Source organism: Aspergillus fijiensis (genome assembly GCF_003184825.1).
Source record: "Aspergillus fijiensis CBS 313.89 unplaced genomic scaffold BO72scaffold_22, whole genome shotgun sequence".
Classification (NCBI taxonomy): domain Eukaryota; kingdom Fungi; phylum Ascomycota; class Eurotiomycetes; order Eurotiales; family Aspergillaceae; genus Aspergillus; species Aspergillus fijiensis.
The window spans coordinates 474,697-501,914 of NW_024468998.1; the positions used below are offsets into that span (position 1 = coordinate 474,697).

The 27,218-nt window shown below is 55.5% G+C and overlaps 12 protein-coding genes across 12 annotated transcripts; 5 read left to right on the forward strand and 7 right to left on the reverse strand.

Annotated features, from left to right (window-relative positions):
- Positions 1-468: 468 nt before the first annotated feature.
- On the reverse strand, positions 469-1,267 carry BO72DRAFT_377459 (uncharacterized protein; the record flags this gene model as incomplete). Its single annotated transcript, XM_040941262.1, has 2 exons — positions 469-692; positions 760-1,267. 2 exons carry the CDS (start codon positions 1,265-1,267, stop codon positions 469-471), a joined length of 732 nt encoding a protein of 243 aa, XP_040801562.1.
- Positions 1,268-4,273: 3,006 nt separating this feature from the next.
- On the reverse strand, positions 4,274-6,064 carry BO72DRAFT_527692 (Zn(II)2Cys6 transcription factor domain-containing protein; the record flags this gene model as incomplete). The annotated part of the gene is made up of 2 exons (XM_040950126.1): positions 4,274-5,940; positions 6,008-6,064. The coding sequence occupies 2 exons, from the start codon at positions 6,062-6,064 to the stop codon at positions 4,435-4,437; spliced, it is 1,563 nt and encodes a 520-aa protein (XP_040801563.1). The 3' UTR covers positions 4,274-4,434.
- Positions 6,065-6,735: 671 nt separating this feature from the next.
- On the forward strand, positions 6,736-8,211 carry BO72DRAFT_428863 (OSTA/TMEM184 family protein; the record flags this gene model as incomplete). The annotated part of the gene is made up of 6 exons (XM_040943053.1): positions 6,736-6,870; positions 6,921-7,068; positions 7,121-7,370; positions 7,423-7,548; positions 7,605-7,754; positions 7,834-8,211. Exons 1-6 carry the CDS (start codon positions 6,801-6,803, stop codon positions 8,209-8,211), a joined length of 1,122 nt encoding a protein of 373 aa, XP_040801564.1. The 5' UTR covers positions 6,736-6,800.
- A 1,159-nt stretch (positions 8,212-9,370) lies between these two features.
- BO72DRAFT_377549 (alpha/beta fold hydrolase) lies at positions 9,371-10,123 on the forward strand (the record flags this gene model as incomplete). The annotated part of the gene is made up of 1 exon (XM_040941266.1): positions 9,371-10,123. The coding sequence occupies one exon, from the start codon at positions 9,371-9,373 to the stop codon at positions 10,121-10,123; it is 753 nt and encodes a 250-aa protein (XP_040801565.1).
- Positions 10,124-11,271: 1,148 nt separating this feature from the next.
- BO72DRAFT_509441 (MFS transporter) lies at positions 11,272-13,265 on the forward strand (the record flags this gene model as incomplete). Its single annotated transcript, XM_040949330.1, has 9 exons — positions 11,272-11,807; positions 11,893-11,949; positions 12,012-12,192; positions 12,259-12,482; positions 12,536-12,667; positions 12,747-12,803; positions 12,885-13,018; positions 13,076-13,148; positions 13,202-13,265. The coding sequence occupies 9 exons, from the start codon at positions 11,272-11,274 to the stop codon at positions 13,263-13,265; spliced, it is 1,458 nt and encodes a 485-aa protein (XP_040801566.1).
- Positions 13,266-13,433: 168 nt separating this feature from the next.
- Positions 13,434-15,975, reverse strand: BO72DRAFT_509443 (beta-glucosidase; the record flags this gene model as incomplete). Its single annotated transcript, XM_040949331.1, has 2 exons — positions 13,434-15,712; positions 15,795-15,975. Coding segments are annotated over 2 exons (2,460 nt in total), but the record flags the coding sequence as incomplete, so codon positions are not given.
- Positions 15,976-17,362: 1,387 nt separating this feature from the next.
- Positions 17,363-17,701, reverse strand: BO72DRAFT_496222 (uncharacterized protein; the record flags this gene model as incomplete). Its single annotated transcript, XM_040948613.1, has 1 exon — positions 17,363-17,701. One exon carries the CDS (start codon positions 17,699-17,701, stop codon positions 17,363-17,365), a length of 339 nt encoding a protein of 112 aa, XP_040801568.1.
- A 1,378-nt stretch (positions 17,702-19,079) lies between these two features.
- On the reverse strand, positions 19,080-19,850 carry BO72DRAFT_496223 (uncharacterized protein; the record flags this gene model as incomplete). The annotated part of the gene is made up of 1 exon (XM_040948614.1): positions 19,080-19,850. The coding sequence occupies one exon, from the start codon at positions 19,848-19,850 to the stop codon at positions 19,080-19,082; it is 771 nt and encodes a 256-aa protein (XP_040801569.1).
- A 1,849-nt stretch (positions 19,851-21,699) lies between these two features.
- On the forward strand, positions 21,700-22,553 carry BO72DRAFT_496224 (S8/S53 family peptidase; the record flags this gene model as incomplete). The annotated part of the gene is made up of 2 exons (XM_040948615.1): positions 21,700-21,942; positions 22,014-22,553. The coding sequence occupies 2 exons, from the start codon at positions 21,700-21,702 to the stop codon at positions 22,551-22,553; spliced, it is 783 nt and encodes a 260-aa protein (XP_040801570.1).
- Positions 22,554-22,627: 74 nt separating this feature from the next.
- Positions 22,628-23,521, reverse strand: BO72DRAFT_496225 (uncharacterized protein; the record flags this gene model as incomplete). The annotated part of the gene is made up of 1 exon (XM_040948616.1): positions 22,628-23,521. The coding sequence occupies one exon, from the start codon at positions 23,519-23,521 to the stop codon at positions 22,628-22,630; it is 894 nt and encodes a 297-aa protein (XP_040801571.1).
- A 1,095-nt stretch (positions 23,522-24,616) lies between these two features.
- BO72DRAFT_496226 (uncharacterized protein) lies at positions 24,617-25,093 on the forward strand (the record flags this gene model as incomplete). Its single annotated transcript, XM_040948617.1, has 1 exon — positions 24,617-25,093. One exon carries the CDS (start codon positions 24,617-24,619, stop codon positions 25,091-25,093), a length of 477 nt encoding a protein of 158 aa, XP_040801572.1.
- Positions 25,094-25,111: 18 nt separating this feature from the next.
- BO72DRAFT_477397 (FAD/NAD(P)-binding domain-containing protein) lies at positions 25,112-26,740 on the reverse strand (the record flags this gene model as incomplete). The annotated part of the gene is made up of 6 exons (XM_040947440.1): positions 25,112-25,276; positions 25,365-25,661; positions 25,738-25,979; positions 26,068-26,113; positions 26,169-26,436; positions 26,505-26,740. 6 exons carry the CDS (start codon positions 26,738-26,740, stop codon positions 25,112-25,114), a joined length of 1,254 nt encoding a protein of 417 aa, XP_040801573.1.
- Between the last annotated feature and the right edge of the window lie 478 nt (positions 26,741-27,218).

Genomic DNA, 27,218 nt, shown 5'->3' on the forward strand with positions numbered 1-27,218 from the left:
AGACCGATCGAAAGCGTTAGATACGTATACAAGTAGACGCGGCGCGGCGCAGATCCAGACCTTAATTGATCTACAGCATCCTCGCATGAAGGAATCCGACCAATCTACCTACTACGGTAGTACCCACGTACTACTAGGTCCCCTCACCATAATCAATGCCAGCACATTCTACCAAACACCAAGAACCAGCCCTCCAAGCAAGCAAAGCACAAGTAGATTCTAGCCGCAGTATACAATACTTCTCCGACATCGCACCAAGTTCAGCACCGAGCATGAACCTCAGCCCTAACGACTGGAGTAGCCAATGCTGGTGGAGCAAGAAAGGTAACGTCAAACGATCAAAAATATCAAACCAATCCAGCATAGCAAATCAAATAGGGAATCAACCATTATTTCATCCTAAGCCCGCCTACAGGCGGAATTACCCGTGACATCCAACATTTTCCGTCGAGAAGACTGACGACGAGCCTATGCACTCAGGGTGCACTTGGAGGCGGCATTGACCCAGCCGGTGAGCCGGTTGGCAACATCGGTGGCATAGCAGGCGGTGCCGACGCCGACGTTCAGGTTGGAGGCGTCGGAGATGGAGCCCGAGTTGTACAGGCGGGCGGCGCGGTAGAAGCCGGAGACGTCCGTCTTGCCCTGCTGGTCGATCAGGCTGGCGAGTCCGTCGCCGGCGGCGGTTCCGATGGCTGTGTTAGGGGAAGGAATTAGTGTCTGCGCTGAAATGAGATTCGGGGGTTGAAAGGGGGCACTCACCCCCATCGCGAACCATCTGGAGGATCTCGTTCTTCGGGCACGGGTTCTGGACCACCCCGTTGTCGTTGCAAGTGCCGGCGCCATCATGATCCTGCATGAGGCCCGGGTTGCGGACGCCGTAGTTGGTGGTGTGCACGCGGACGCAGCCCTTGGATTCCTGCATGATGATGGCCAGGATGAACCGGTGGTCGAGGTGGGACTCCTTGGCCACCTGCTGGATCGCGTCGTACAGGTTCTGGGTCTCGTTGGCCGAGTTGTTGGGCACGCCGAACTGGGTGCACGACTCCATGATGGTGGGCTTGTTGGCCTTCCACATGTCGTCGAAGGAGACCCAGCTGGACTGGGCGGGCCAGCCGTCGGCGACGCTGCCGTCCCCGGTGTGGAAGGTGTAGACATCCTGTCCCGCTCCGCTGCCGTCGTTGTCCTTGAGCGCGGTCACGGCCAGGCTGCTGACGCTGACCACGGCATTGGTGGCGCGGGTGGCCAGGTTCTTGGTCCGACTGCCCATGGGGACAGCGGCGGAGAGGCCGACCAGAGTGGCGGCGGCAAGAAGGAAGTTGTTCAACTGCATTTTGATGGAGGTACTGTTTTGGTTATAGGGTTATAGGGTTATGGAAGAATAACAGACAGAATCAAGGAGGTGATAGAGAGAGAGTGTGTGTGTGTGTATGTGTAAATGAACGAATGAATGTGATGAGACTAGTCAATAGTCTCCAAAAGCAAAGAATAAGGAATGACGATGTCGTGAACGACTAGAATCTGCAAGCTTGCACTGCAAGTTGACGAGGGAATGAGGATGATGAGAATGAAGATGCATCTTGAGGGGTAGCGGACGAGGTCTTTATACGCCCGTCGTTGTGAAGAAAAAAAAAGGCCCATCGTTGCAGGAGGAAGCGAGGCCAACAGTAAAGTCTATTCGCTGCCATAGTGGGCACCAGGGAGTTCGTTCCTGCGGCCCCTGTGCGGTGCCTGTTGGATGTATGTACCTGTGGAGTCGAAAGGCCCAGACACACGTAGGAACTAAGAACTAAGATGCCAAAACGCTCTATCACGTTTGTTGGATGGAGTGGGCAAACTACTAGGTAGGTACGGTAGGTACGGACTGTGATGGGGACAATGGACTTTTCCCAATGGGAGTTGAACATGTTCTTGTCGGGGGATTTTGTGCTGGGACGCCCCCAGTCAGCACCAATCAGCAGCCATCGGACCCCCCGCACGGATGCAACCGAGGCCGATCTGGAGTTTCCATTGGTTCGTGGCCATCAGCCCGGCTCAGATCCCTGCAACCAATCAGAGCCCTGAAACGGGCGATCCTGGTTAGTGGACTAAGCCTTACTGGGACTAGTCGCCGGAAGTGACACCCGTTTCAGACTGTCTGGTTCAACGCTGAGCCTTCAGCTCCCCTTGTTCTTCCGAGTGAGCTTAACAAAGCCCGTGCAAAAAGACTCATCACTTCCCCTCTATTCCCCTCTTTTCTTCAAGGATATATCCTCGTGTCGGCGCTTTACACCTAACCTACCTTCATGGCAAGGTATATTCCAAGATACAGACAAGGAATTTTGCCTACCACCAGTGCCCCAGTGCCCCGATGACCTCATGAATTTCCTCTGGCCAAGTGAGCTGTTGGGTGGGTGGGTCAGCCACCGTGCGTTGTAGCTAAGGCAGGATGGGGTCGGTTTCAGGTGTCTTTCTTCGGTGAACCTCGGGGCTCCGGTTTCAGATTCATTCCAATTCCCAACCCACTTCCGAATCAAAGACTCGACCGAGTCGACCTCAAGTCTCTTAGTCATACCCTACCTAGCTTGCTTTGTCCAGGGGCCGGATTGGAAGACAAATGCCCGCTCATCCGCCCGCCCGCCCACCGGGCTGTTGGCATCTGCAGTCTGAAGAATGCCCGGTCATGTCATGCATGCATTCAATTAGGTTGTGTTGTGTCTCTCTGCTGAAACATGCGACATCTGTTGGTGGACTTGGTGAATTTGGTGGTCTTCTCCAGTCCCGCAGACTACCTAGTAATGCACATGGTTCCTTGGCTACCTGCCCCTATGATCGCCCCTTTCTCCTGGACCATACTATTTTGATCTCCATGACCAGTTCGCGATGACTTTGAGCATTGGTGATAACAGTTGGCCGTTCCGCCCCCTACCCAAGCAGCGATCGACCGCTGTCTTTGCGGCCACTCGGAGAGTGACTCTCCAACACTACACCACCACGTACTCGCCATGTCAGCACAACACGGCCCCCATGAGAAGCTCCCACCCTGCCATCCAGCTGCTGAGGACTCACTACCCCGCGTTGGGTTGGCGGAGGGAATCCCACGGCTTGGTTGAGCCATAATACGCTTACTCTCCTGCCTTCTCCGGCCATCTTGGCACCATCCGACTCCTGATTCAGTCACCAAAATAGCGACAGGGGAATGATTCCAGATTGGATCTCTTTTTTTTTTGACCCTCTGACCCTTTGCAGAGAATCGACCGAGACATCAGCACAATTTTAATCTTGCAGAATAAGGGTCACTGCTCTGCGAGTCATGTTGGCGTTCGGCTTCTGTTGGCAATCTCGCCCGTCAGAACTCGACCAAAATAGCGCTACCATTGTGGGTGAAAACAGCCTTCCCATGCTTGATCCTCGCGCTGCATTGACTGATCGACACTGGTTGCGATCAAGGTCTATGGTGACGAGAAAGCTGGGCCACCAGCAAGCCCACTCAGCGGGACCACTGGTACTGTACAATGCTGCGACGGGCAATTCACCCCTGGAGAAACGAGACCTACAGCTGGGGTGTTGCTCCAACAATCCATCAAGCGCATTTGTGGCCGATTGCGCTGCGCCTCATCCTTGACTCTATTTTCGCGGGCCGAAACCAGTGGTGAGACAGGCAAGACTTTCCCATGTCTTGACAGCACAGCCGTGGGAGAGACCCCATGCTCGACTCCATCTGTGTACATTTGTAACCTGCGTTGTATTTCCCTCATATTTTTGAACCTTCTTTAGGGCCGGGGAGATCGTGGTGTAGACACGCTTAAGACGATACTGAGGAGAACCTCCTTATCACCAACAGTTTCAGTGCACAATGGTAACCATCTCACCCCATGCATATTGACATGTCGTCTTACAAACCTGTTGCTGATTGTCACGGCTTTCTGTCGGTCGCTACTCCTCTGATGGCCCCTTCTCTAGCACCAACGCTCCGTCAGCAGAGAGCTACGATGCTGCCGGGGCAAACTGAGCTCGAGCACCGTGGTTCAGTGAAGAATTCGCAGGAAGTGAGCATCTGTCACAATCGAACCTGACTCAGAGCGATGAGCGAGACGTGATGACCGACTTGGCCCTGATAACCCTATCCGAGGCCTTTTTCGCCGGACACATCCAGTGCACACATGACAATGCACACATTAGAAGGAGCATGCAACGCCTCAAGGTGCTACTCCACCCCTAGTCCCCTGCGTGGATCTTAAGTAGGTAAGCTTCAAGTGCCTCTTGCGACCGTAGGTCTGAAAGGACGTTACGTCGACATATACTGCGCATATCGACCTTTACATATCAGTTCCTCTGTCCCGAAGGCCTTTTGGATGTTGAACAATGGCAGGCATATCAAAATAACACCAGCAGATGGCTCCTCTGTGCCCCCTCCAGCGAGAGCCGTGTCCCGCACAAACCGTTTCTACCCCAGCGTCATCCGTCATTCTCGCGACTCCCCACCAGCCGCCGCACATACAGCAGAGCATCCCCAATCCACCGCGCTCGCTCCTCGCCAACCCGATCCCTCACGCCCGGACTCCGCTGCAACGCACCGACAACCACACTGAGAGGCCACACAATCGCCAGCCCCCGCATCGCTTCCCCCTCCCCGGCGCCGCGACCACCACCGACGCCCCCCATCCCCGCAGTCGTGGGCCCCACGATCGCATTCGTACTGCGGGATATATGGCCCACCATCTCTGTGATGACCTCCAGAGCACCCCCCCGGTGGTCTCGCAGCCATACCCCAGACTGGTCGGGATCTCGCTCCGCGATCCACCGCCGACATCGGAGCAGATTCTGGGCCAGCAGGATCCGCACCGCAAACCCGAAGGTCCGGGGGATCGCCCGCCAGCTGGACTCGTAGACGTAGACGCGCCGCGGTGCGCCGGGCCACTGGAGTAGAGGGTGGTCTTGGGGGGTGGGGGGGCGGTCGTAGAAGTGGAAAGCGGGCGGAAGGTGGGATTCCCACTCCTGGAGGTCGCGGTCGGCTTGCATGAGTGTGGTGATCATTTCCTCGATGGGGAGGATGGCGGGATTGGAGACGGTGCGTGGCTTCTCGTGGGCTTGCATCCAGCTGTCCAGATCGGCCTGCCACTGCGCGAGGTGATACATCGTCCGGAACAGTCGCGCGGCGGGGAGGCGGGGATCGAGAACCCCCGTCCAGAGGTGCAAGGGGAGCTGGGGTCGGGAGCGCGCGTTCAGGCAGTTCACTATCATCAGCAAGTACATGAACTTCAGCAGTCGAGGATCAATGCTTTCCTCTTCTGTTGTACTTGATCTTTGAGGGCTTTGTTGTTGTTGCTGCTGCTGCTGCTGCTGAATGAGCGAGATCGCACCGTGTTGATGTGCCTGCCAGGATCGATGCTGCTGCTCTTTGCCTCCACTGCCTGCCCCACTTGCGCTGCTGGGCAGGATGGTCTCGAAGAGCCCCATCAGCGAGACGGAGACGATCACATCCGTGCCGGGGACGCCGTTTCGGGTCTGCAGCTGCGACCGGATGAGGCCGATGGCCTTGGAGTACTCGGTGCGCGCGAGGATCTCCAGCTGCGGGATCGGCCGCTGCCGTTGCTGCTGCTGGCGCGCGTGGTGGGCCAGGGCCAGGGCTCGAATGGCCTGCGCCGAGGCTGGGTTTCCGGCTGGGTGTCGGTGGAGCATGGGCAGCATCTGGAAGAATTCCAGCCAGGGGTTGGCAACGGCGACCGTGCATCCGAAGTCGCGGTAGAAGGTGGCTAATGCGTGGTGCTGGAGATCGTCGTCGCCGGGGGGTGGACTAGGGCTTGGACTCGGCACTGCAGTGGCCCTCTGGCGCCACAACGACACGGCGCGCACTGCCGCCTTGGTGTTCTCGTTGCGGAAATCGATCTCCAGTGGGTCGGGATAGTGACAGCTGATGCTTTGGCGAGTACATCGGGCGCATCGCGGTTGATCTTCGTTGCACTGCGGTACATTGCTTGTTAGGCCATGTCAATCGGGTCGAGGGGTCGTGCTGAGCTTAGGTAGTTACCTTGACTTTGGATTTACGGCATGCAAGACAGCCTTTACTTCTACGGCTGCGACTCATGGTGTTGGTGTCTCTGTCGCTCTGCATGAAGGTGAACTGAGGATGGTGAGGGCTCGGCCAGTCAATGGTGGTAGAGTCTACAGAATGTGGAAAAAGTCCCGAGACGTGGGCATGAAACACTGCCACGTGGGAGGGATGCGGCTTAGGGTTCTAGTCTGCAGTTCAAATCTGCAGGGAGCCCTTGTTTATGAGTCTGGGAAGAAGGGTGTCGGCGATTTTGATGCTGCGTCTTGCGGCTGACAGCCTCATGGGAGTGTGCAAGGCTGTGGAGGTGGGCCCTGAGGTGGGCCCCAATTGTCTTCCTGCTGAAGCTTAGATGATCATTTCCAGAGAGGTCTCGCGCCTCCTGCCGCAAATTGCCTAGTGTCAGTGGAAGTACAGTGGAGATACGTGTTTGCGGCTGTGTCGAAAACCAATCATGAGATGAAGGTATCTATACTTGCTCCTCTTATAAATTCCCGTCTCGCCTCGCTTGCCGCATTTGGACTAGCGCCACAACAGGCTATGCAAGATGCTATGAAGCAGGATGCTAGTATGCTGGTGGATTGCACTCCTTCACGGCCACACCGACGTTTGTTGTGTCAAAATGCTTAGACGATCAGCTTCTCTGAAGAATATAAAGGCTTGCTGCATATGTGTAGAAAAGAACCACTCCTGACAATTGTGTCATATCAAAACCCAGCATCGGGGGTTCCGTCGTCCAGCCGTGCTCGATCACCTCAATATTTCTTTAGAAATGGGTATCTTTCACCACGACAGCAGCAGCCATGCAAATCACACATGTCCCACAGAGTCGCTCTCAGAAGGCAAGTCATCCTAGTTGGTGCCGAAAGACAGGACTAACTGTGGACAACAGTGGCCTCCCAGCCATTCCTACACAACATGTCATTCCATACCTTCAATATGATCCTGTCCGGCGCTTGCACGGCATTCACTTGTCTGACGATTCTCACATTAATGTTCCTGCATGCAACACATCTGAGCAAGCCCAAGGAGCAGCTCAAGTATGTTGTCCTTCGCCTTCACCTCGACAGTTCGTGCACTAACAGATCTCAGGATCATGCGGATCTCCACTCTGCTCCCCTTGTACTCCATCTTCTCTCTGCTCGGAATCTGCTTCCCCGAGGTGTATGTGTATCTGGAGCCCTGGCTCGACGTGTTCCAGTCCGTCGCGCTGGGCATTTTCTACCTGCTGATGCTGGAGTTCCTGGCGCCGTCCATCTCCCGCGAAAACATGTTCTTCGCCCCGTTGGCCATTCCGCCCAGTGGAAGTGAGTCTCCTGCCGAGAGTCTGAGCTGGTATCGAGTGAGTCCTATTCTCCCTCTTCCGGAACGTGACGGGTGCTAACACACTGCAGAAAACATGGATCGCCATCTTCCAGTACCCGGCCGTCGCGCTGTTGGCGTCCCTTGTAACCGACATCACCCAAGCCGCCGGGGTCTACTGCATGGAAAGCAGCAAGCCCTACTTTGCGCATCTTTGGGTAGGTCCCTCCCCTGTCTTTGTATTGCCAGTGATTACCAGTCTAACCCCAACAAGATCACAATCTTCCTCAACCTGTCCCTCGTATCGGCCGTGTTTGCGGTGCTCAAATTCTACAAGAGCTTCAAGGTCCAGCTGAAGAACCACCAGCCTCTCGCTAAGCTGCTAGCCTTCAAGCTGATCGTCGGCTTGTCTTTCCTCGAACGGGTACGCTCGTCCGGCTCTTTCACCCATGCACTTCGTTGTAGATGTGGGGGTCAAGCGAGACTGACAGAAACTGCCATAGATAATCTTCTTCGCGCTGGGAGCGACAGATGTCCTCAAGCCCAATGCGCAACTCACCTACGCGGACGTGAACATCGGTATCCCCACGATGGTGATCTGCATCCAGATGGTGCCTTTCGCCCTGTTCTTCCACTACGCGTACTCCGTCCGGCCGTATGTCATCCGCAGGACGTTGCCGACACTCGAGGCGAGTTCGAACCCCGCCTATGAGGCGGTGACGGAGTTGCGGTATCGCGGGGGACCGCTGGGGGTCCGGGCCTGGGTGGCGATGCTGGATGTGAGGGAGATTGCAGGTGCGATTCGGTTCGCGTTGACGATGGCTCTGGGGGGTAAGGGAGTGGGGAGAGGGGAGGAACTGGATAAGCTTGGGGAGCGGTGAATTTCTGATTGTGCTTGGTTGTGATGCTTTTCTTTCCTTGAGTGCGGGTTAGTTATATGCCTGGATGGGACTGCTTCCTAATGCGAGATTTGGGATTCTTTTTGATTTGGTATATCGTTGGTTGGTAAGACGTCGATAAACGTTGGAGTGAAATTTCGGCTCCTTTCGAGACATGAATGCCCCATTACACCCTGAGGTCTGGACCATTTCCACAATATACTGTACTTGTATGATGACTCGCTCGTGGCACAAAAGAGAGCCCACAACAAGGCCTTGGATCAACCCATCAGCTGCACTATATGTGTGAATGTGAAGCTTTGATTGCCCAGCAGTAGTAAAGAACTCTTTCTGAATGAAGGGGCTTGAGGGCAAACTCCTTAAAGCTGCATCGCCGTAAGCTCATATACAGTTCACCAGCAATGGGAGCCATGACTGGTTACTCATTCGAGCATTTGTATTGGTTCGGAGTCTGTCCCATCCCGTGAGCCTATTTGCGGACGATGTGATCACTCTGACGGAGATCATGGAGATGCTAGCGATACAATACAGACACATAACGAGGATTTGATCTGAGCATGGTTAATGCGAGACGGGGCTATGTGGGCTTTGCTTTCATGCTAGATGGAGATAAGCTGTGTCACGGTATACATTGTAGTTCAGACAAGCAGCTTGTGAATATGATAGGTAGTATTGCCCACTTCACAGGCGTCAGTACAAAAGGGACTGCATATAGAATTATTCTTTTACCTACCTCTTCATTCTAATCTCATCATTCTCCCTGGGATACCTCGTCTCGAATTCAAAGATCTTGAGCTTGGCCCTCTAGCATTCTTAGGTTATACAAGTTCATTTCCTCATTCCCCTGAGCAAAGTCATTTCGAACTCCTATTGAGCCTAAAGGTGAGCACAAACTCCTGATTCGAGCACGACCTATACCGCTCAAGCACTACCTTATGATTGAAGTGCGGTCTGCAGCCGAACTGCAACAACCTCACCCACCCGGAGTAGAATCCCAACCACCACGTCCAAGAATACACCGTCCAAGAACCCAGAACTACTCAGACGATCCGAAAGCCTCAGCCACCTGTCACTCCGACCTGACTATTCTCCATCATACACTATTCTCCACGTCTCTTACCAATCGGTAGTCACCTTCACCATGCCCTCGACCGCCATCCTCTTCGTCCCAGGCGCCTGGCATAGCCCCAGCTGCTTCAGCCAGGTCATCGACCTCCTGCAGTCCACGACGACTTACACCACCGACGCCGTCGACCTCCCCTCCGTCGGTCCCGAAAACCACCACTACCTGCGCGACTTGACCGAGGACGTCCAGCAGATCCGCACTCAGATCCTCCGGCTCGCGGCCGCCGGCCACCGCGTCCTCGTGTTCGCGCACTCCTACGGCGGCGTCGTCGCCAGCGAGGCCATCCAGCACCTGGACTGGGAGACCCGCCGGAAAGCGAGCCTCCCCGGCGGCGTCTCGCATCTCTTCCTGTGCTGCTCCTTCCTCGTTCCCGAGGGCCGCTCGCTCCGCGACGCACTCGGCGGCCACGATGCCCCCTGGGTGGAGGTCTCGGCGGATCAGACGGCGGCGACGCCTCGCAATCCGATCGAGGTGTTCTACCAGGACGTGCCGGAGGCGGCGGCGCGCGCGGCCGTGGCGGCGTTGAACCCGCATAGCTATCGCACGTTCTCCAGTGCTTGTTGCTTTGCGGCCTGGAAGGTCGTGCCCACCACGTACCTTTATTGTGAAAGGGATCGGGCGATCCCGGTGGAGGTGCAGAGGAGAATGGTGGAGGGGGTCGGGCAGGGGCGCGATATCCGGACGGAGACGCTGGATGCTGGGCATAGTCCGTTTCTGTCGCGGGTGGGGAAGGTGGTGGCTGCTGTATGCAGGGCTGCGGAGTTGTAGGGTTGAAAGGGGCGAAAAGGGGTGAAGGGGTTGAATCGAGGATTTGATGCATGCCTAGGTTGCTGAGGAAGGAATCTGTATCGTGGGGATAAGGTAAAGCGTGGTGGCACTTGCGGATGGACTGGGGCTCAATAGCTTATCATGACCATGGCGAGGCTGACAGTCAAGGGTCATACTGTGGATATCATAGGGCAATGGAATTTGATTGCATCACAAAGAAGAAAGACCGCACTCGTGGCAATCCTCATCCACTCCAGGCTGACCCTTACATGTCTATTCTGGTGTTTTGATCGATGCAGACGGCGTGTATGTTAGACAGCACCGGCCAGTCTCCTAAGCCAGTGGATTATCTGACAAGAAGGCAAAGGAAACCATACTTCTAGGACAGTAACTCCGCCCCATCGGGTCGGACAGACCTTGGAGCTGTGCGACAGCCCCAGCAATGCTGCTGCAGTGAGACCAATTGGAAAATAAGGTACTCGAACAGACTGCCGCAGGACGGTGTAACTCCGGGGTGGACGTGCTCTCGACATCATCAGCATCATCATACGGAGATTGAGGGAATGAGGCAGTAATGTATGTACACATTTACGAGAGTATATAGAAGTCTTGATGTACAGTCGGCGGACCTCACCAGCCAAGGTCAGGCCATGGACTTCTTCTAGCCCTACTTCCAACGAGAATGGAGTCGGCCGATCCCATTGTCTGCAGAGACGATAAGCAACTCATTCCACCTCGGTATCAGATTAAGAGCCATTGGAGAATCCGGACAAAGATCCAAGTATAGCAGACTTGCAATGCACAGCGACAAGAGAAGAAGGTGAGAAAGCTGAACTATAGGATATAACCAACCACCGCCCACCCCAAGCTCGTATAGCAGGAGAGATGGCGGTCTCACGAGAGAACCACAATTCACCGATCATGGCACCACTTCGGAACAACCAGAGAAGACTCTGTTTCTCCGAGGGTACTGGACTTTATCCGGGTCCAACCATCAGCGGCGTTCGGCCAGCCCTTTCTCTCCCAAGGAATCGCTTCTTCCCCCGCAGCATGAAACTCAACGGCTTCAATGCAGCATATCCCCTTCTTCTCGCCAGAATCAACCGGCCTATTCATTCCTCATCCGAGACCAACCAAGCGAGGAAGGCATGGAAACCTCCTCCCACTCGACGGAAATCGACCTCGACCTCGAGTCGCCCACCAGCGACGCCTTCGAAGTCCGCTGGGCCCCCGAGGACGCTCCCGCGAACCCGCATTGCCTTGCACCGCGGCGCAAATGGGCGATCGAGCTGCTCATCTGCTCTACCACCCTCTGCATCACCGTTACCAGCTCGTTGTACGTCAGCACCTACCACCAGATCATCGCGGAGTTGCGCTGCTCCCGCATCGTCGCCACCCTGGGGCTGAGCCTGTTCATCGGCGGGCTCGGCTGGGGGCCCCTGGTGCTCTCGCCGCTGTCGGAATTCTACGGGAGACGCCCGATCTTCCGCATCTCGCTGCCGCTGTTTGTCCTCTTCTTGATCCCCTGCGCGGTCGCCCGCAATATCGAGACGATGCTGGTGGCGCGGCTGTTGACCGGGTTGGCCGGGGCGGCTTTTACGAGTGTAGCGGGCGCGACGGTGGGGGATCTGTATACCAAGGAAAAATTGCATTTCCCGATGCTGGTGTATACCGCGTCGCCGTTGTGGGTTTGCCATCCTGATCAATGGGGAGGGGGATGTGGTGGTTGAGGAAGGAAAGGTGACTGAGAGCTGATGGCGATATGGCAGCACCGGGTCGAGTTTCGGGCCTATGCTTGGAGGCTTGATCAATTCATTTGCGTCATGGTGAGTGGTTTCCAGCCGGCTCGTGGACCAGGAGTCTAACCTGGATCTGTTCTTGAGTAAAGGCGCTGGTCGTTCTACACCCTCCTCATCTGGTCCTCCATCCAATGCCTCCTGGTCCTTTGCTTCGTGCCGGAGACCTACCATCCCGTCCTTCTCCGGCGCAAAGCTCGCCGTCTCCGCAAACAAACTGGAGAGGAGCGATGGAAGGCGCCGATCGAGCGGTTGGACCGATCGATCTTGATGGTGCGTGTTCCCCCGGTTTCTCCTTCAGTGTAGGGCTTGTTCTATCCAGCGCGGCTAATCTTGCAGACCGTCCTCCGCTCGCTCTACCGCCCCTTCATGCTCCTCTTCCTCGAGCCTATGTGTTTGAATCTCTGCCTCCTCTCCGCCATTGCCCTAGGCATCCAATACTTGTTCTTCGGCTCGTTCAAGATCATCTTCGGCACGGTCTACAATTGGGGGCTGTGGCAGTCCGGCCTGGCATTTGCGGGCATCACGGCGGGGATGGTTGCTGCGGTGGTTGCTGATCCTTGGTATGAGTCCTTGCCCTATTCCCAAGTGAGTGGTCTGATGCCTTTGGTGGTAGGTGTCGCAGGTTGTATCTTCGGATGAACATCCTGCAGCAAATTGACGAGACGGACCCCGAGCGACGACTGCCACCGGCGGTGATTGGGGCGCCGCTGTTAACGGTGGGGTTGTTCTGGTTCGCTTGGACGGCGTGCGTTTCCCTGTCCCTTGTCCTCTTTCTTTTGTTTGTTGCAAGTGGTATAACAGAGCAACCGTTGACTATGTAGTAGACTGCCTTCGGTGCATTGGGCGGTGCCCATCATTGGGAGCTCGTTGTTTGGAGCAGGGTAAAGTATCCCTCGAGCCTTATCCGAGGTTCTTCTAGTGGTGTAAAATCAGGGCTCCGCTGACAACCTTTATGCATACAGGATGATCCTGGTCTACGCGGGCGTCTTTACCTTCCTGGTGGATGCGTATCCCGTGTATGCTGCCAGTGCCCTGGGGGCCAACAGCTTCACGCGTAGCACCTTTGCGGCTGCGTTTCCTTTGTTCGGGTATCCGAGTAAGCTTGCCAATGATCCACAACGCTGCGCTCTTTAAGAAGCTAACAAGCGACCAGTGTACCAGACGCTGGGCAACCAGTGGGCGACCTCCTTGCTAGCGTTTCTGAGTCTGGTGATGGCTCCATTTCCGTGAGTGGCATGCGCTGCAGCTGGTGTCCGGGGGCTGACTTTGGTGATGGCAGGTATATCTTCTTCCGATACGGGAAGAGAATCCGACGGAAGAGTCGGGTTGCCACGCGGAAGTAAGGGCTACAGCGGTAGGAGTTAAGCTACTAGTATGGACCGCTTCCAGTGAGGGTTTGGGGTCATCAATATAGAAGATAAAGACAATTCTCAATTCATGACTTAGCATTATTCCGAGTGCTGGACATCACATACATCTCCTCGAGCACTTCAACATAAACTCCTCCGTGATCAATTGATCAGGGTCGCCGTCACGTTGGCGTGGAAATCCCGACTACTGAACCCCGCGTGGAAGGTAAACCGTCCCGAGGGAATGCGCCAGTCCTGCGCCACCACGTCCCAGTAGCTGACATCACGCCGCGCGAGATCAAACGTGACCGTCCTGGTCTGTCCCGCGGGCACCCAGATCTTGTCGAATCCACGCAGCTGGCTCGGGGGAGTCCCCGCGGGCGCCGAGTCGGGGAACCCCACGTACAGCTGCGGGATAGCATGGCCGTCCACGCCGCCGGTGTTGCTCACCTGGGCGCTCAGGGTGTACACCGTCTCCCAGAGGGCGGGGTTTCCACCCGGCTGAACGGGCAGGGCTGCCGGCAGGGCCGTGAGGTTGGTTCTGGGCGTCGTGGTGTGCAACGCGCTCAGGGTGAAGGTGGTGTAGCTGAGACCAAAGCCGAACTCGTAGCGCACAGGGATGTCGTGGGCGTCGAAGTAGCGGTATCCGACCTCCAGCCCTTCATCGAACCAGCTCTGCCAGTCGTAGGTTCCGTTGGTCTGCACCGCGGTGGTGACGGGAGCGTTGTAGTCCGAGGCGTTGTAGGCGATCACGTAGGGCAACTTGGCCGAAGGGTTCACCTCGCCGTACAGGAGGTCGACGAGGGAATTGCCTGACTCTTCGCCGGGGTAGTGCGCCGCCAGGATGGCCGTCACGTTGGGGTGATCGGCGAAGGGCAGCAGGTTGATGCCCGCCGAGTGGGTGACCACCACCGTGTTGTTGCAGTCGCGCGCCACGGCCTCCACCACCGCAGGCCCATCCCAGTCCAGCTCCAGCGAGCTCCGGTCCTCGTTCTCCTGCGACCAGCTCTTCAGGAACACCAGACACACGTCCGGCTGCTGCGGGTTCCACAGCGAGGCTAGCCCCGAGGTGGTGATCAGGGTGTTGTTCAGCCACGACTGCACCAGCGCCCCGTCCTGCCGCGCCCGCGCCGTGATCGCCTCCAGCGGCGTCGACAGGAAGCTGAACCGACAGGTGCCCGACCCGCCGGCGTTGGCCAGCGTTCCGTACTCGAAGTCGTTCTGGTTCGATGCTCCCTGCGTCATGGGCCCGGCGTCGTTGCCAACAATCACGATGTTCCGCGGCTTGCGCAGCGGCAGGGCGTTCCGCTCGTTTTTCAACAGCACGGTCGAGGCCGCGCCATGTGCACGGATGAGTTGGCTGTGGTTGCCGCGCACGTCGCGGTTCTGCTCGCCTGTGAACTGCCAGTCGTACAGCCAGGTGTCCGGGGGCGAGTCGATGTTCAGCGGGCCGACGGAGGCATCGACGCTGGGGTAGGCGGGATCGTCCTGGCCCAGCCAGAAGTACGGAGTCATGATGCGCACGATCATGTCATCCAGGCGAGGGGTGGCGACAGAGCCATTGCGTACCGCCGCGGTCAGGTTCTGGCCGAAGTAGGAGCCCTCGGTCCACAGCTCGCCGTAGACGGTGAATCCGCCGGGCATGGTCATGTCCATGCCGCTCTCGATGGAGGCGACACCACTGTGGGTGGCGCCCCAGTCGGACATGACGTAGCCCTGGAAGCCCAGCTCGGTCTTGAGCAGGTGGTTCAGGGCGTATGAGTTCTGGCAGGCGTGCGACCCATTGATGCGGTTGTAGGAGCACATGACGCTGGCGACGCGGGCGCGCAGGGCGTTGGCGAACGGCCACATGTAGATCTCGTGCATCGTGCGGTCATCCAGGTTGGAGGAGACCGAATCCTGGATGTAGGTCGTCGCGTTCGCGTTGGGGGCGTAAGTCGGGTTGCGCTGGGTTTCCTGCTCGTAGGCGACCCAGTGCTTGGCGTTGGCCTGCACGCCTTCGTCCTGAATGCCCCGGATCGTCTCCTCCATGCACACCCCGGTCAGGTACGGGTCGGCGGCGAACCCTTCCCAGGTGCGTCCGTTGTACGCACTGCGCCCCAAGGGGCCGCCGATGGGGCCCAGCACCACGTGCGTCCCCTTGGCCTTGTGCTCCTGAGCGATTGCCTGTCCGCGCGTGTACAGCAGGTCGCGGTCCCAGCTGGCGGCCGCGGAGACCCCACTGACGAAGACGCTCGAGTAGTCGCCCTGCTGCAGGCACTGTGGTCCGTTCTGCAGACAGAGTCCGGTGAAGTTGAGGCGTGGGATGGGCAGCACGTTGCCGACGCAAGGGCCCGGTTGGCCGGTGGCCATCCAGGTCTTCTCCTCCAGAGTCAGTTGGGAGACCCAGTGTTTGGCTTTGGCTAGCGCCTGATCCCATCCGCCAACGCCGGTGATGTTGGCTGGGCGTGGGGAGAGTCCGTTAGCGGGGAAAGAGCTGTAGAAGCAGAGGGGCTACTGGGTTCAAGGCCAGAGAGGACCTACGGGAAGGATAGACCGCCGGGGAAGAGCCGTAGGGTGTCAGAATGGTGGTATTGAGCGGCTGCACATGACTGAAGGGCTTGCCAGAATGGTTGATAGGGGCCTGGCAAGTGCTTGCATAGACTGAGGGAGCCAGCAGCGCCCCTGAGAGGAAGAAGGCGTAGTCGCTTGAGACCTTCATCGCAGTCAGATGGGCCTTGACTGGAGGAACTGAGGTCGCTGTTGAGGACTGGATTCAAATGCAATGAGACGTCCACGGGACCCTCTATTTATTTACCTCGAAGTATGCTGTGACACAAGCGGGAAACACGGCGTAGCGATGTTGCATTGATGGATCGCATCATTAGCATCATCATCTCCATTAGGGCTCGGGATGAAGTCCAAAGCCGGGGATCGGCCTCGTGCCGAGTCCTCGACCCCGACCAACCCCAACGCTCCACAAATCCCACCCGTGGGGGTTACATGCAGGTGCGGGGACTGTCGATGACTCAATGGCCTCATATCTCGTCTCCACTTTCCATGTACTCAGTATAATTGATCATTTGCCGAAGTTTTGCCGAGAGATATCTCCCTGGCGCGGTCGATGACGTAGGCGGGTTAATTGTTTAGTGGGTTTTACCGGTACGCAATATTGCTAGCGAAACTGGACCTGGACCCCGTTCAAGTGATGGTTGGAAATACCGTGAATACCGGATATCCTGTGAGTCCTGTGAATACTGTACATTCTTAAGGAGTTACCATAACTTAGCAAGTAAGTCGGATGGTGGCCGGCTACGGGCTCGGTCCGATAACCGGAAGGGTTGTTGCTGATTGCGGCAATCCCCGCTTTCTTCCCCCTCGTGTGAATTGCCGCTTTCATGTAGAAAAAAGCCTTCAACTGATTTCCGACAAGCCTCATGAGAAGAAGGAGTGAACCAGAGAGTGCTATGTTTATCTTCCGAGCCCAGACATCAAGGCACCACACGTACACGATGTTCACGATGTTTATAATAACATGTAACAGATGTAATTCATTTGTAATTTCTTTCTTTATTTATTTATTTATTTTTTCTTTTCTTTTCACATTTTCTGGTTGGCCGAAATCGATTCGCGTGGCCTGTCCAAGAGGCCACTGGGTAATAAGATAATGAGTGAATGAATGAGGATTTGTCCTCCTAAGAAGGCCCTCCAGAGGGTGAGGGTACAACACTCACCGTAATTTCACCTTCCTGTTGTCTTCTACACTCGGCCTTCGCTTTCCGGAGAAGTAGTTTGTCGGCCACCCGGTACTTATCACTAGGAAAGAAGTATTGATCGTCTGCACTACAGTAAACTTCACTAAGCTGAGTCCCTTGTATACAGTCTACTGCAATCTTCAACATCTGGTAACCAATAAGCTTCGGCCCTGGCTTGTTGATGGCGACGGTGAGTGCATCCTTTCGGCCAACGCTGGGGTGATGTTCTCGTTCTCCCGTGGCAGAGAAACTGCTGACGATCTTAGTACCAGTCACCATGTACAATGTACAGCTGCCGCCGTTTTGCTCCAGCAGTGCTTGAATAGCAGGTTCCGTCAGGCGGGCCTGTAAGGTGCTCTAGCTGGGCATGCCGGCGAGTTGGTAGTCCACAATACTGTCGATGCGGATATATGTTCTCCAGATCACTAATCCCTCATGTACAAGAGTCCCCAGGAGGACCTCCTCCAACCCAGGTACAAGGCTGAACTTCCGTGAAACTTGAGCATCCCAAAGTATCTCCATTGATGGACTCCTCCAGACTTCTGGATATTGCGCCTCAAGCTCAGCGGTTGTGACCGTCGTAAGCGGCAGATGGGGCTCGCTAGGATTCACGAAGATAATACCCAAGCGAATTAGACCGTCGGGAGCGTGATCGAGGCCCGGGACCAGCGCCCAGCTGTTAGGTATCCCCTCCATGATGGATGGGATCTGGGTTGGTCTGTGGTGAGGTTGGTGAGGGTTTTGACCCGGGGGTTGAAAGACTGTTGTGACTAGCAATACCATGCATGCGCTCTAAATACCTCTCTAAAATATGAACTGCAGCATCTACTTGACCCAATCGGGCTTTGTTTGCTTTCGGGTCACGGCGAGCACCGGTTCCACTAACTTCGTGCCATAGGACTACTTGATGCCTTCCTTGACTGGCTCATTGTCATCTCAACAGGATTAATTGAATGGTACTTTTCTATGCTGACAGAACCTATTGAGGAGCCCCGGCAGCTCTTTGTCCCCTTCAGAAGCACTGATGGCACAATGAAAGATGGAGGTGCTTCATCGCCAAGGTGGGCTTGAGATAGGGTCACAATAAGCTTAGTGCCATGTGACGGGTCAGCAAGTAGGATTCCCGGTTTTCCGTGGATCGGAATTGGTGTGTGTAAAGTTCGCGGTTGCCCTGGTCTTGATGGCGATGCCTGGGATACTTATGATCCGGACAATGACAACCAAAGACAGATAGCAACAATGGGGGCTTGCCTTCCACAACTCTTTGCATCCCAAGCCAAGCCAAGCCACGTCGCTACCACTTCTTCCTTTCCGTGCATTTGGACTGCCGGCCAGCTCAAACCGCCCTCCCTGCGAGACAGGAACCGGACTCATACCGCTGAGCTCTGACTGCAGGAATCTCCTGCATGCCCTTGTTTACCGGCCGACTTCCACGTCTCCCAAGCGATTGCCATGGCTCTCGCTAGGCACTCTGCGACGACGTCCGATCCCTACCCCCCCCCCCCCCCCCTTCTGACTGGGGGTAAGTAGCATTGGAAGCGGCTCAACATGATACAGTAACTGGATCGAAGTGCAACGCAACTAGTGGTAGAGATGAGGATAACGTGGAAGGGGGGACGGAAGGGGACATAGGGTAAACATAGATGTATATGTCTTGTAGTAGTAATGGATTCATTGTTAAGTATATAAGGAGTGGGAAGGTGGTGCGGTGCTGTCCTTGCCGGTCACGATCCGTTACGACTGCAAGTGACCCTTATAATCATAATCAGCATGCAACCCTTGTCAATTAGAAATGTGCTTGTACTCAGTCAGTGTGATAACCGGAGCGTTGCTGATTAATTGCTTTGCGAATTGCCGCTTTCAATGTCTTGGTTAAATGCCCCCTCAGAGGCATCAAGGCACCGCCTGCCCGAGCAAGGCCAGAGAGATTTGGGTACCAGGTAGTCAAGTTGGTATAAGGATTTCAGATGTCTTGGATGTAGAATTCATAATGGGTTCATTTTTTTGAAGGGTATTTTATCTGTTTTGCTGGGTCATATCAAGACGCATACCAAATGCATACCAGATTGGTCCCTCAGGAGGGGGAAATGCGCCCAACTGTAACATCACCTTCCTGCTCGCTCATATACTGGGCCCCGATCTCCTGGTGGAGTAGTCGGTGGGCGACATCGGCCCAACAATCTGGAAAGAAATATGGATCTTCTCTAGCAGGGCGGTAAACGCTGAGCTTAACCCTTCGTGCAGGGTCTATCACAACCTCAAGCATTTTGTAGGCGAGAATTTTCGGGCCTTGGTCCTTAATAATGACGTTGACACCATCCTCTGGACGCCCCTCCGGAAGGTGAAATCGTTTCCCTTCGATAGTGATATTTTCAGCGATGAAAAGAGAGTTCACTAGATACAGCGTACAGTCGCCGCCGCTACGTTGCTCCAGCAGTGCTTGAACAGAGGGGTCCCTCATCAAGCTGGCCTGAACTACCTCCTCCCTGACCCATAGTTGGCGGAAACAATTGACATGGTGATCCCCAATGTACATCTTCGTGGCATAGAACGATAATCCATCATGAGGACGAGCCTCCGGGGGGATCTCCACGCCGGGTGCGACAGGACGGTTAACATCCCATACTGCCTGGGTCCTGATCCGCCCTGATTCAGCCGTGATGATTTGGGGAAAGCCCTCCTGCTCCTCCTGCCCCTCGACTGCCGGGATCCTGGTGAGCGGCCGATGAGGCTCGCTAGGATTCACCAAGATATTGCCGACCCGGATCAGGCCATCCGGCGCGTGATCAAGGCGTGAGACCAGCGCCCACGCGGCGGACATGTCGCGAACGATTCTTCGAGGCATAGTGAGGGATCTGAGTTGCGGTTGTGGTGAGATGTAGTATCAAGGGGTGATTTCAGGCAGCTTAAATACCCTTCCAGCGATGCAGACTGCAGCATCCCCTCCAATTTAACCAGGCTTTGTTGGGCTTGATGGTCACGACGAGGACCGGTTCCGCCAATTCCGCGTCACATTGCTGTTTGATGTCTTTCAAGCTTGGCCAGGGGAATTTTGCTTAGTGTCTTTCACTGACCCAGTTGCATTCGAGATAGAAAATGAAGGGTACTTTTCAACTCTGTTGATGACATAACTGACAACGAAAGATAGGTTGCCTCGCGAAGGAGCGAGGTGAATTAGAGATAGCTGTCTCCCGTGGATCAAGAGTGAAGTTGTATTGTTTGCGATTCCCCGGTCTTTGTGGCAATACCAGGGATGCTGTGAACAAAACAACCCCTCATGATCTGAACAATGATAATCAAGGTCAATGTTATTGCTCGTTCATTGTGTTGATCTATCGATGTAGTTCTTTATGGGATCCTTGTTTTGTCTTTAGTGCAGTCTTTGGCAGCCAGTTGTGGTGCCGACTATGCGCGGCCCTTGGAGGTCAAATCTTAGCGATCATCCTATACGAAATCTCGGGCTCTGGCAGAAGATAGCTCCTGCTCACTTACTGTGATCTTTGTCAGTTGTTGTAGCACCGCGGCGAGCAATCAGCCCCAAAAGGATCATTCGGGGACCAAATGCACAAGGGGAGTGTAGTGCTCCCTAGCTTTGATCTCCCCTGTGCCGTCCACCACAATCTCGAGCAGCTCTCAGCCGAGGACAACCGGGTGGCTCGAAGCTGGCTTCAAGCTAGGGCTGTCATCCTAAGAACATGGGTATGTGACAGGCAGGTTCCTGCTAATTTGGAGCCCAGTCAGTATAGATAACATGCTGCCGCCGGCAGTCCAGGACTCTTGTCCCAGAATATGGGTCGATTGTGGAATCACCAGGGGATGTACTGACCCGAACAAACATCAAGGAAATGCAAAAGCATCTAGAACAGAAGGAAAAGCAACTCTATCGGGCTAACAATGTTCTTCCATCCACCATCCACACAGATACCGACGAGCAGAAAAGCTCGTGGACATCTTTCATGAAATCGTGCAGCTTCCTGTGATGGCAATATGTATGGAGAAGGAGGAAGAGCTGTAGTGCGACTCACTCAGACTCTTCATCTACAGTGAAATCACCGTACCCTTTGTTCTTCTCTGTTCTAATACAAGCCCCATTCAGGCGCTCTACATGGATCAACCATCTCCAAAATCTCTTCCATGTGGCCATAAGCCAAAACCACATACTGCACCCATATCACACCTCTTCTGTTCCTCCCCAACGAACACGATTCTCCACCTCTGCCGATCTTCTGTCCCTCTTCGTAACACACGATAACATACCCAAACGATCAACTAAGATGGAGAGCATCGGCTGCCGAAACGGACTGAAGACCGACAAAGCAGAACCAGCCAGGTAGGCGACCGGAAGATGGCCTAGACTCTCCCCGTCAATCGGGGACTGGGATCAGTCTGAACCCAGCAACCTTCAAGCCAAGAGCGCAATAGACCTTCCGCTGACATGAACGTTTCGTGGCAGGGATATCTTGCTGCGTCCGGCACCCGAGGCTTGCGATATGCCTGTAACCCCTCCTCCTCCTTGTCATAAGAGCCGTTCGAGTGGACTGAACGCTGGGCATACGAAAATAGACCTCCGCTCTCATGTGGAGCCTATCCACATTCCCATCTCCAGGGAAGCTCTTGACGCAGCAAAGAAAAGCAGGACTCAAGAATGGCTCTCGTGTCTGTCCAGTCGGCTCCAAACCCTGTCTCCACAGTCCATGCGCAGAGAAACCCACGTCGTTGTGATTGACTCAGGCTGCATGAAACCCCCAGGGGAATTTCCGCAGCTTGCCGGGTATGAAGACCTGGTCAGGGGCGGGACAGTGTGCCATGATGAGAACGGACACGGGACTGAGATTGTCAGCCTCATAACGAGCCTTTCTCCTACCATCAAAGTGCAAGTAAAATGCATAGGAGATCGAGACACCGACCTTGAAGTGGGAGGTCAGTTGATAGCTGATGTATGGCTCCTCTCCCCCCCTCCCCCTCCTTTGGGCCTTCATGCAACATCGCCATACTGAATCAGCATTAGGCAATCCGACGGGCCGCTGAGGACCCTAAGAACGACATTATTTGCATGGCGTTTTACTTATCAGAAGATGATCGAATCAGTCGGGCTATAGACGAGGCTGTCAGACGCCGGAACGGACACATTCTGTTTATTGCAGCGGCGACCGCGGCGAGGTGCTCGGAGGTCAGGTTTCCTGCCAGTCATCGATATGTGATAGCCGCCCGACCGCTAGATCTAAGAGGATCGCTTTGGTCAGATCGACCGCTGGTCCGCAAGTCGCCAAGCGAGATAGTGATCGCGACACTAGGCGAGTGCGTGCCAGTCGCATCGCTTGGACATCCCGCCCAGATCAAGGGCTATAGGTCCGGCTCGTCAATAGCAGCCGCCATCCTCGTCGTCATTGCGGCCACCTCATTGGAGTGTGTCGATTCAGGTAGCGAGCTGGAAAGAAAGGAGGGGATGGAAGCTGCACTGAAAGGTCTAGCTGAAGCATGGAGGGAGGAGGCTGGGATTGAGGAACCGCCGACGAGCTTGTTGATGGTGTGGGATGCAGCTGAGTGAGCCATATCAAGTACAAGTCTATCTCTACAAGGCCGGCAACAGTTACGCAGGGTAGGAATAGAGAATGTCATAACCTAGTTGCCAGTCTCGATCTGAGTCTCGGTCTCCTCCCGCACAGATGGCAAGATCTGGAAATCATGGCCGCGCCAGTCTTCGCAGGTCATCTCGAAACAAATGGCACCACCTCCACCACCTCCACCACCTCCACCACTTCCAGTCTCTCCTTCCTCTTCCTCCCCCGCCTCACCATTGTCGGTCCTGTCGTGATGAACAGACGCAAAAGCCGCCCGGGAACGCTGGACTTGCGCTTGGATCTGCGGTTCCTGGGGCCCGGAGCCAAGAGTAACCTTGTGCAGTCGATACGCAAAGATGACATCGTTGAGGTCGGAGGCGACGTTCTTGATCCCGGAGCTAGAGGATCCCATAGATCCCATACTGCCGGTGAGATGCAGGGAGGAGGAAGGGTCGCCAGATCCGAATCCAAGATCCGTCCGGGGCGGGTTCCGAACGGTGTGCCGAAGGAATTTGGTCGCGATCATGATACCGGAGACAACGTAGAGCGGCTTGCCACAGATCAGGTAGGCAAAGGTCGACTCCGCTCGTTCCAGAACAGGCCCAAGATCAGCCCATGGGAAGTCCGGAGCCAGCTTCCGCGTCCGGACGCCCATCACGCTATGGTTCGCGAGGGCGCTGGCAGGTCTTTGGTGCCGCACTGCGAACGTCAGGGCATGGACAATTGTCGCTCCGATCCCCAAGGACAGCGGCGATCCGTCAGCGGACTCGATCCGATAGGTACCTTCGGCATCTTCGGATTCCACAGTGGGAAAGTTGGTCAGGTCTTCGGGCTTGACCCGCTGGAGGGGGGCGTCCGACGCGCAAGGATCTGCAATGACATTGCCGAGGGCAATGTCGCTCGTGTCTTCGCATGAGAATTCTGGGGCAAGTGCCCAGGTACCAGAAAGAGACATGGTTTTTTACGGAAGCGAAGAAAGCGAAGAAAAAAGAGGGGGAATGCTTGATGGTTCCAATGGCAAGGAGGGAAGTGGAGGTCGAAACACAGGTACTCATGCTCCCTTTTATCTTTCGACCCGGTAGGTGGACTCACAACGAAAACAAGCTCATCGGGGCATCTCAAGAGACAGATAGGGTCGCATTTGTGGATGTCTGCTGGAGGCATCCCGCCCTGGATGTGCAACCTGGCTTCTACTTTCTCTTCCCAACCTAAGCGCACGGGCAGGGACTACGGCAAGAGACCTGCTAGACAGCAGTCAGACCCCGCTCAGACGGCTGCACATACCCTCAGCATAACGGACTTCTACAGAATGTCACGGCGGTGGGGGATATGGCTGAGGTAGCACAGAGCACACAGACGGGAAGTTGCGGTCCCCCTCTGGAAATCTTCTCAGAGGCAAACGAAATCCTGTTGGTCTTGCAGGAAATGGTGTCAGTCAGTGAGCAGAGCTGAGCAAAGATGAATGGCAAGTTGCATCTCTCTCGTCTGGCACAGCAAAGTTGAGCTTCACGACTGCCCAAGCTGTCCATACCCTCATCACCGCTGCTGGATGGCACTGCCTAGCCTTTCCAACCAAAGTGGGATGCTTCACCGACGCAGAGATGGTATGATACACCCCCTTCCCCCCCCGCCCCCAAACGGCAGCTTACAGGCACCCCGCATGTCGACAGATCTTGAGTATGTTCCCCTCTCGACTAACAATCTGCTTTCCATTCCGGAGCAGTGCCGCTGTCACCTCGTCATTACCTTCGCTTGCGATGAGAATCTCCAAAGGGGGGGGGGGGGGGCTTGTTGTTGGAGATGAGAGTCTGAGCTAAGACCATCGCCATCAAAGGGAACCGGAAGTGATCAAGGCAGATCTCAGTGAGCTTCTGGTCTCTTTGAGACCCAAGAGGTCTGCAGAGCTTTCAGACAAGTTTCTCTCTCTCTCTCTCTCTTTTCATCTGTGGCCCGATGTTTCCATTACCCTCCATGAATGATATTCCGAGGCTAATGATATCGTGCTGTGGCATAGGTCTTTCAACGCCTCTTTCACTCACTCTCTGTCAAGATGTTCTGTAATCAACCGCCGACCATGGAAACAATCAATCATTACGGTCGCAATCTCCTCGTCGAAGCCGGCCAGAATCTCCAGGATGTTTTGTTTCGTGGCGGACAAGACAACAACCCCCGTGCGCTGGAAGGATTCCTTCCTACCTGCACCAACTTCGCCATCCCCAGGGAGATTGATTACATTCGGGTTGGGGATCACGGCAAAGCCTTTATCGAGCGGCGCGCATCAGCTGGAGGCGGTTACTTCATATCAGAGCGAAGGTTCACCGCGTTCATTCTTGACGATCTTGTGAAACTACCAGACCTACTACGTCACTTGGCAGAGCATGCTTCGATGGACAACGATGAGATTGATGAGATTGTTTTCACCAATGCAAACTTCCCCGGTCGGACTATCTTGGTAGAAGGAGACAAAAACACGGCCATTCACGACTGGAAGATAATGGCCTTTCTGTCTCGTCTGCTGCGCCTCTAATCGTTTGGGGGATGACTTCTATCTGGCCCCACTCGCCACATACTCCGCCCAGACCTGTTTGATGTCATTCTTGTAAATCCAGTCTAACGAATCCGCTCCGGTGCCTCCGAACGATGCGACGCGGGCCCTGATGACGGTGTCGAAGTCCCCATTCAGCGCTCGAGCCTTCTTCGCCTCGCTCGCCTTCCGATCGAGATAGTCATACCTGCGAAGACCATTATGTCAGCCACATTTCCCTCTTTCGAGACCAGGCAGAGGATAGAAAAGTTACGTGCATCCGTTCATAGTACGGCGCCCGGATCCGTTGGAAGATCTCGAGTGCATCCTTGATCGTTGTGTTCGAGGTGATGGTATGCTCGATTGCCCGGGCCAGAATCCATCCATCCTCCATCGCAAACGCGGCCCCCGACCCAAAGGCACCGGACAGCGGGTGGCTGGCATCCCCGATCAAAGCCACTTTATCCCAGCCCTGGATCTCCGGCAGACACGGGCCAGCGGCCATGGCGAATTCTCGCCAGTCCCCTTCCGGGACCACATCCAAGACGGCCTGGATCCGAGGATCATACTCCTGTGTTTCAGCCTCTGGTGAGTTCACGCCGCTGGAGCGAGTACGCGAGAGGGTCCGGGGATATATCTGTACGCACCCCACACCGAGCGCGGACGCGGTCGTTGGTCGATGGAATGGCCCAGGTTGCGGTTCGGCCGGGCACCTCCGGCTCGTCGAAGGACCGGACGGTGATCTCGCACAGCTCACGGTCGGGCTCGTCGTCCACATGCGAGAAGTAGAAGTAGCCGTTGAGGCCATGCCACCATCCGGTGGAGGTGGGAAACTCGGCGACATGGCGGATGGAGGCGACTGGCACCAGCACCCGCCAAGCGGTGACTCCTGGGAGGTTGGCTTCTGTTTAGCCAGGCCCATGTGGCGTCGTTGCAAGTCCTGACTGCACTGTTCCCACTCCAGGCGAGTCACTCACCAGTGAAATGTAAATGGTGGTCGGGAAACAATGTCTGTCGAACGACCTATTAGGGCACTGTCAGTGGGAATTCCACCTTTCCTTGGACTGGTCAGTCTCACCGAACGAATCCCATCAGCCCCGACCACTAAGTCCGCGCTCGCTACGGTCGCATCTTGGAACTGCAAACGAACCCCGTCCTCCCCGCCAAGATCCGTCAGAGAAACCAGCTTCTTGTTGAAGCGGATGGTGTTGGCAGGCACCCTGGCGAGCAAGGCGGCTTGCAGGCGGGTTCTCCGAGCCCTAATGGATTCATACTTGGCCTCCTCGGGACTGAGGGATGGAGGCTTCGTTGCGCGTGGAACGATCGATTCTCCCGTGCGACCATTTCTGCGAGCTCGGTTTCAGCCATCACGTAGGAAGGCGTTAGGGCCAGGAGCAAGGAGGCGCGCACCCACCGTTGGAAGGGGGTTTGTTTCTTTGCCCCCTTGACCCCGTCGGCCGCGCCCAGCAACTCCAGCACATTCCAGCCATTGCGGCCGATACTGATGCCTGCTCCGACCTCCCGAGGCTCGGGGGCTCGTTCGTAGACGGTGACGGAGACGTAGGGGAGCTCCGACAGGGCAATGGCGGTCGCTAATCCCCCTGGCCCGGCCCCGACGATGGCCACGTTGAGGTGTTTCCGGGCTACCATGTTGAGTTGGGTGTTCTCGAGCTGGGCAGGCGTTGGTTTAGTCCGTATCGATGGCCCTCCTGGTGTATTTAATCGCCGCTGACGGTTGGGGGCTTATCACCGAAGCCCCGCTTGCAGGCAAAGATTCGCCATCCCTCGGCCGTATGAGGAATGTCTTATCAGTGGTCAATCACGCATGCACCACTGCGGACGCTCATGACGCCATTCGTAGTCGGATGAGTGCTGTAGTTGGATGCAAAGCCTTCTTCGCAGCCCTTAGGTGAGTCCCAGACTAGGGAATTGCAGTTTTAGGATTAATCTTGCATCGTATGTGTTCAGCGGTGCCTGCATAGCCCACCTGACAATGTCGACTACCTAGACAGATCGCCTCGATAAGTAGTTAGCCTTGTTAATTTAAACGTGACAAATGTCCATAAGTACCGTACATGCGAGTCTTGTGTATCACCATAAGCAACGTTCTTGTTTGTGCGACACTAGA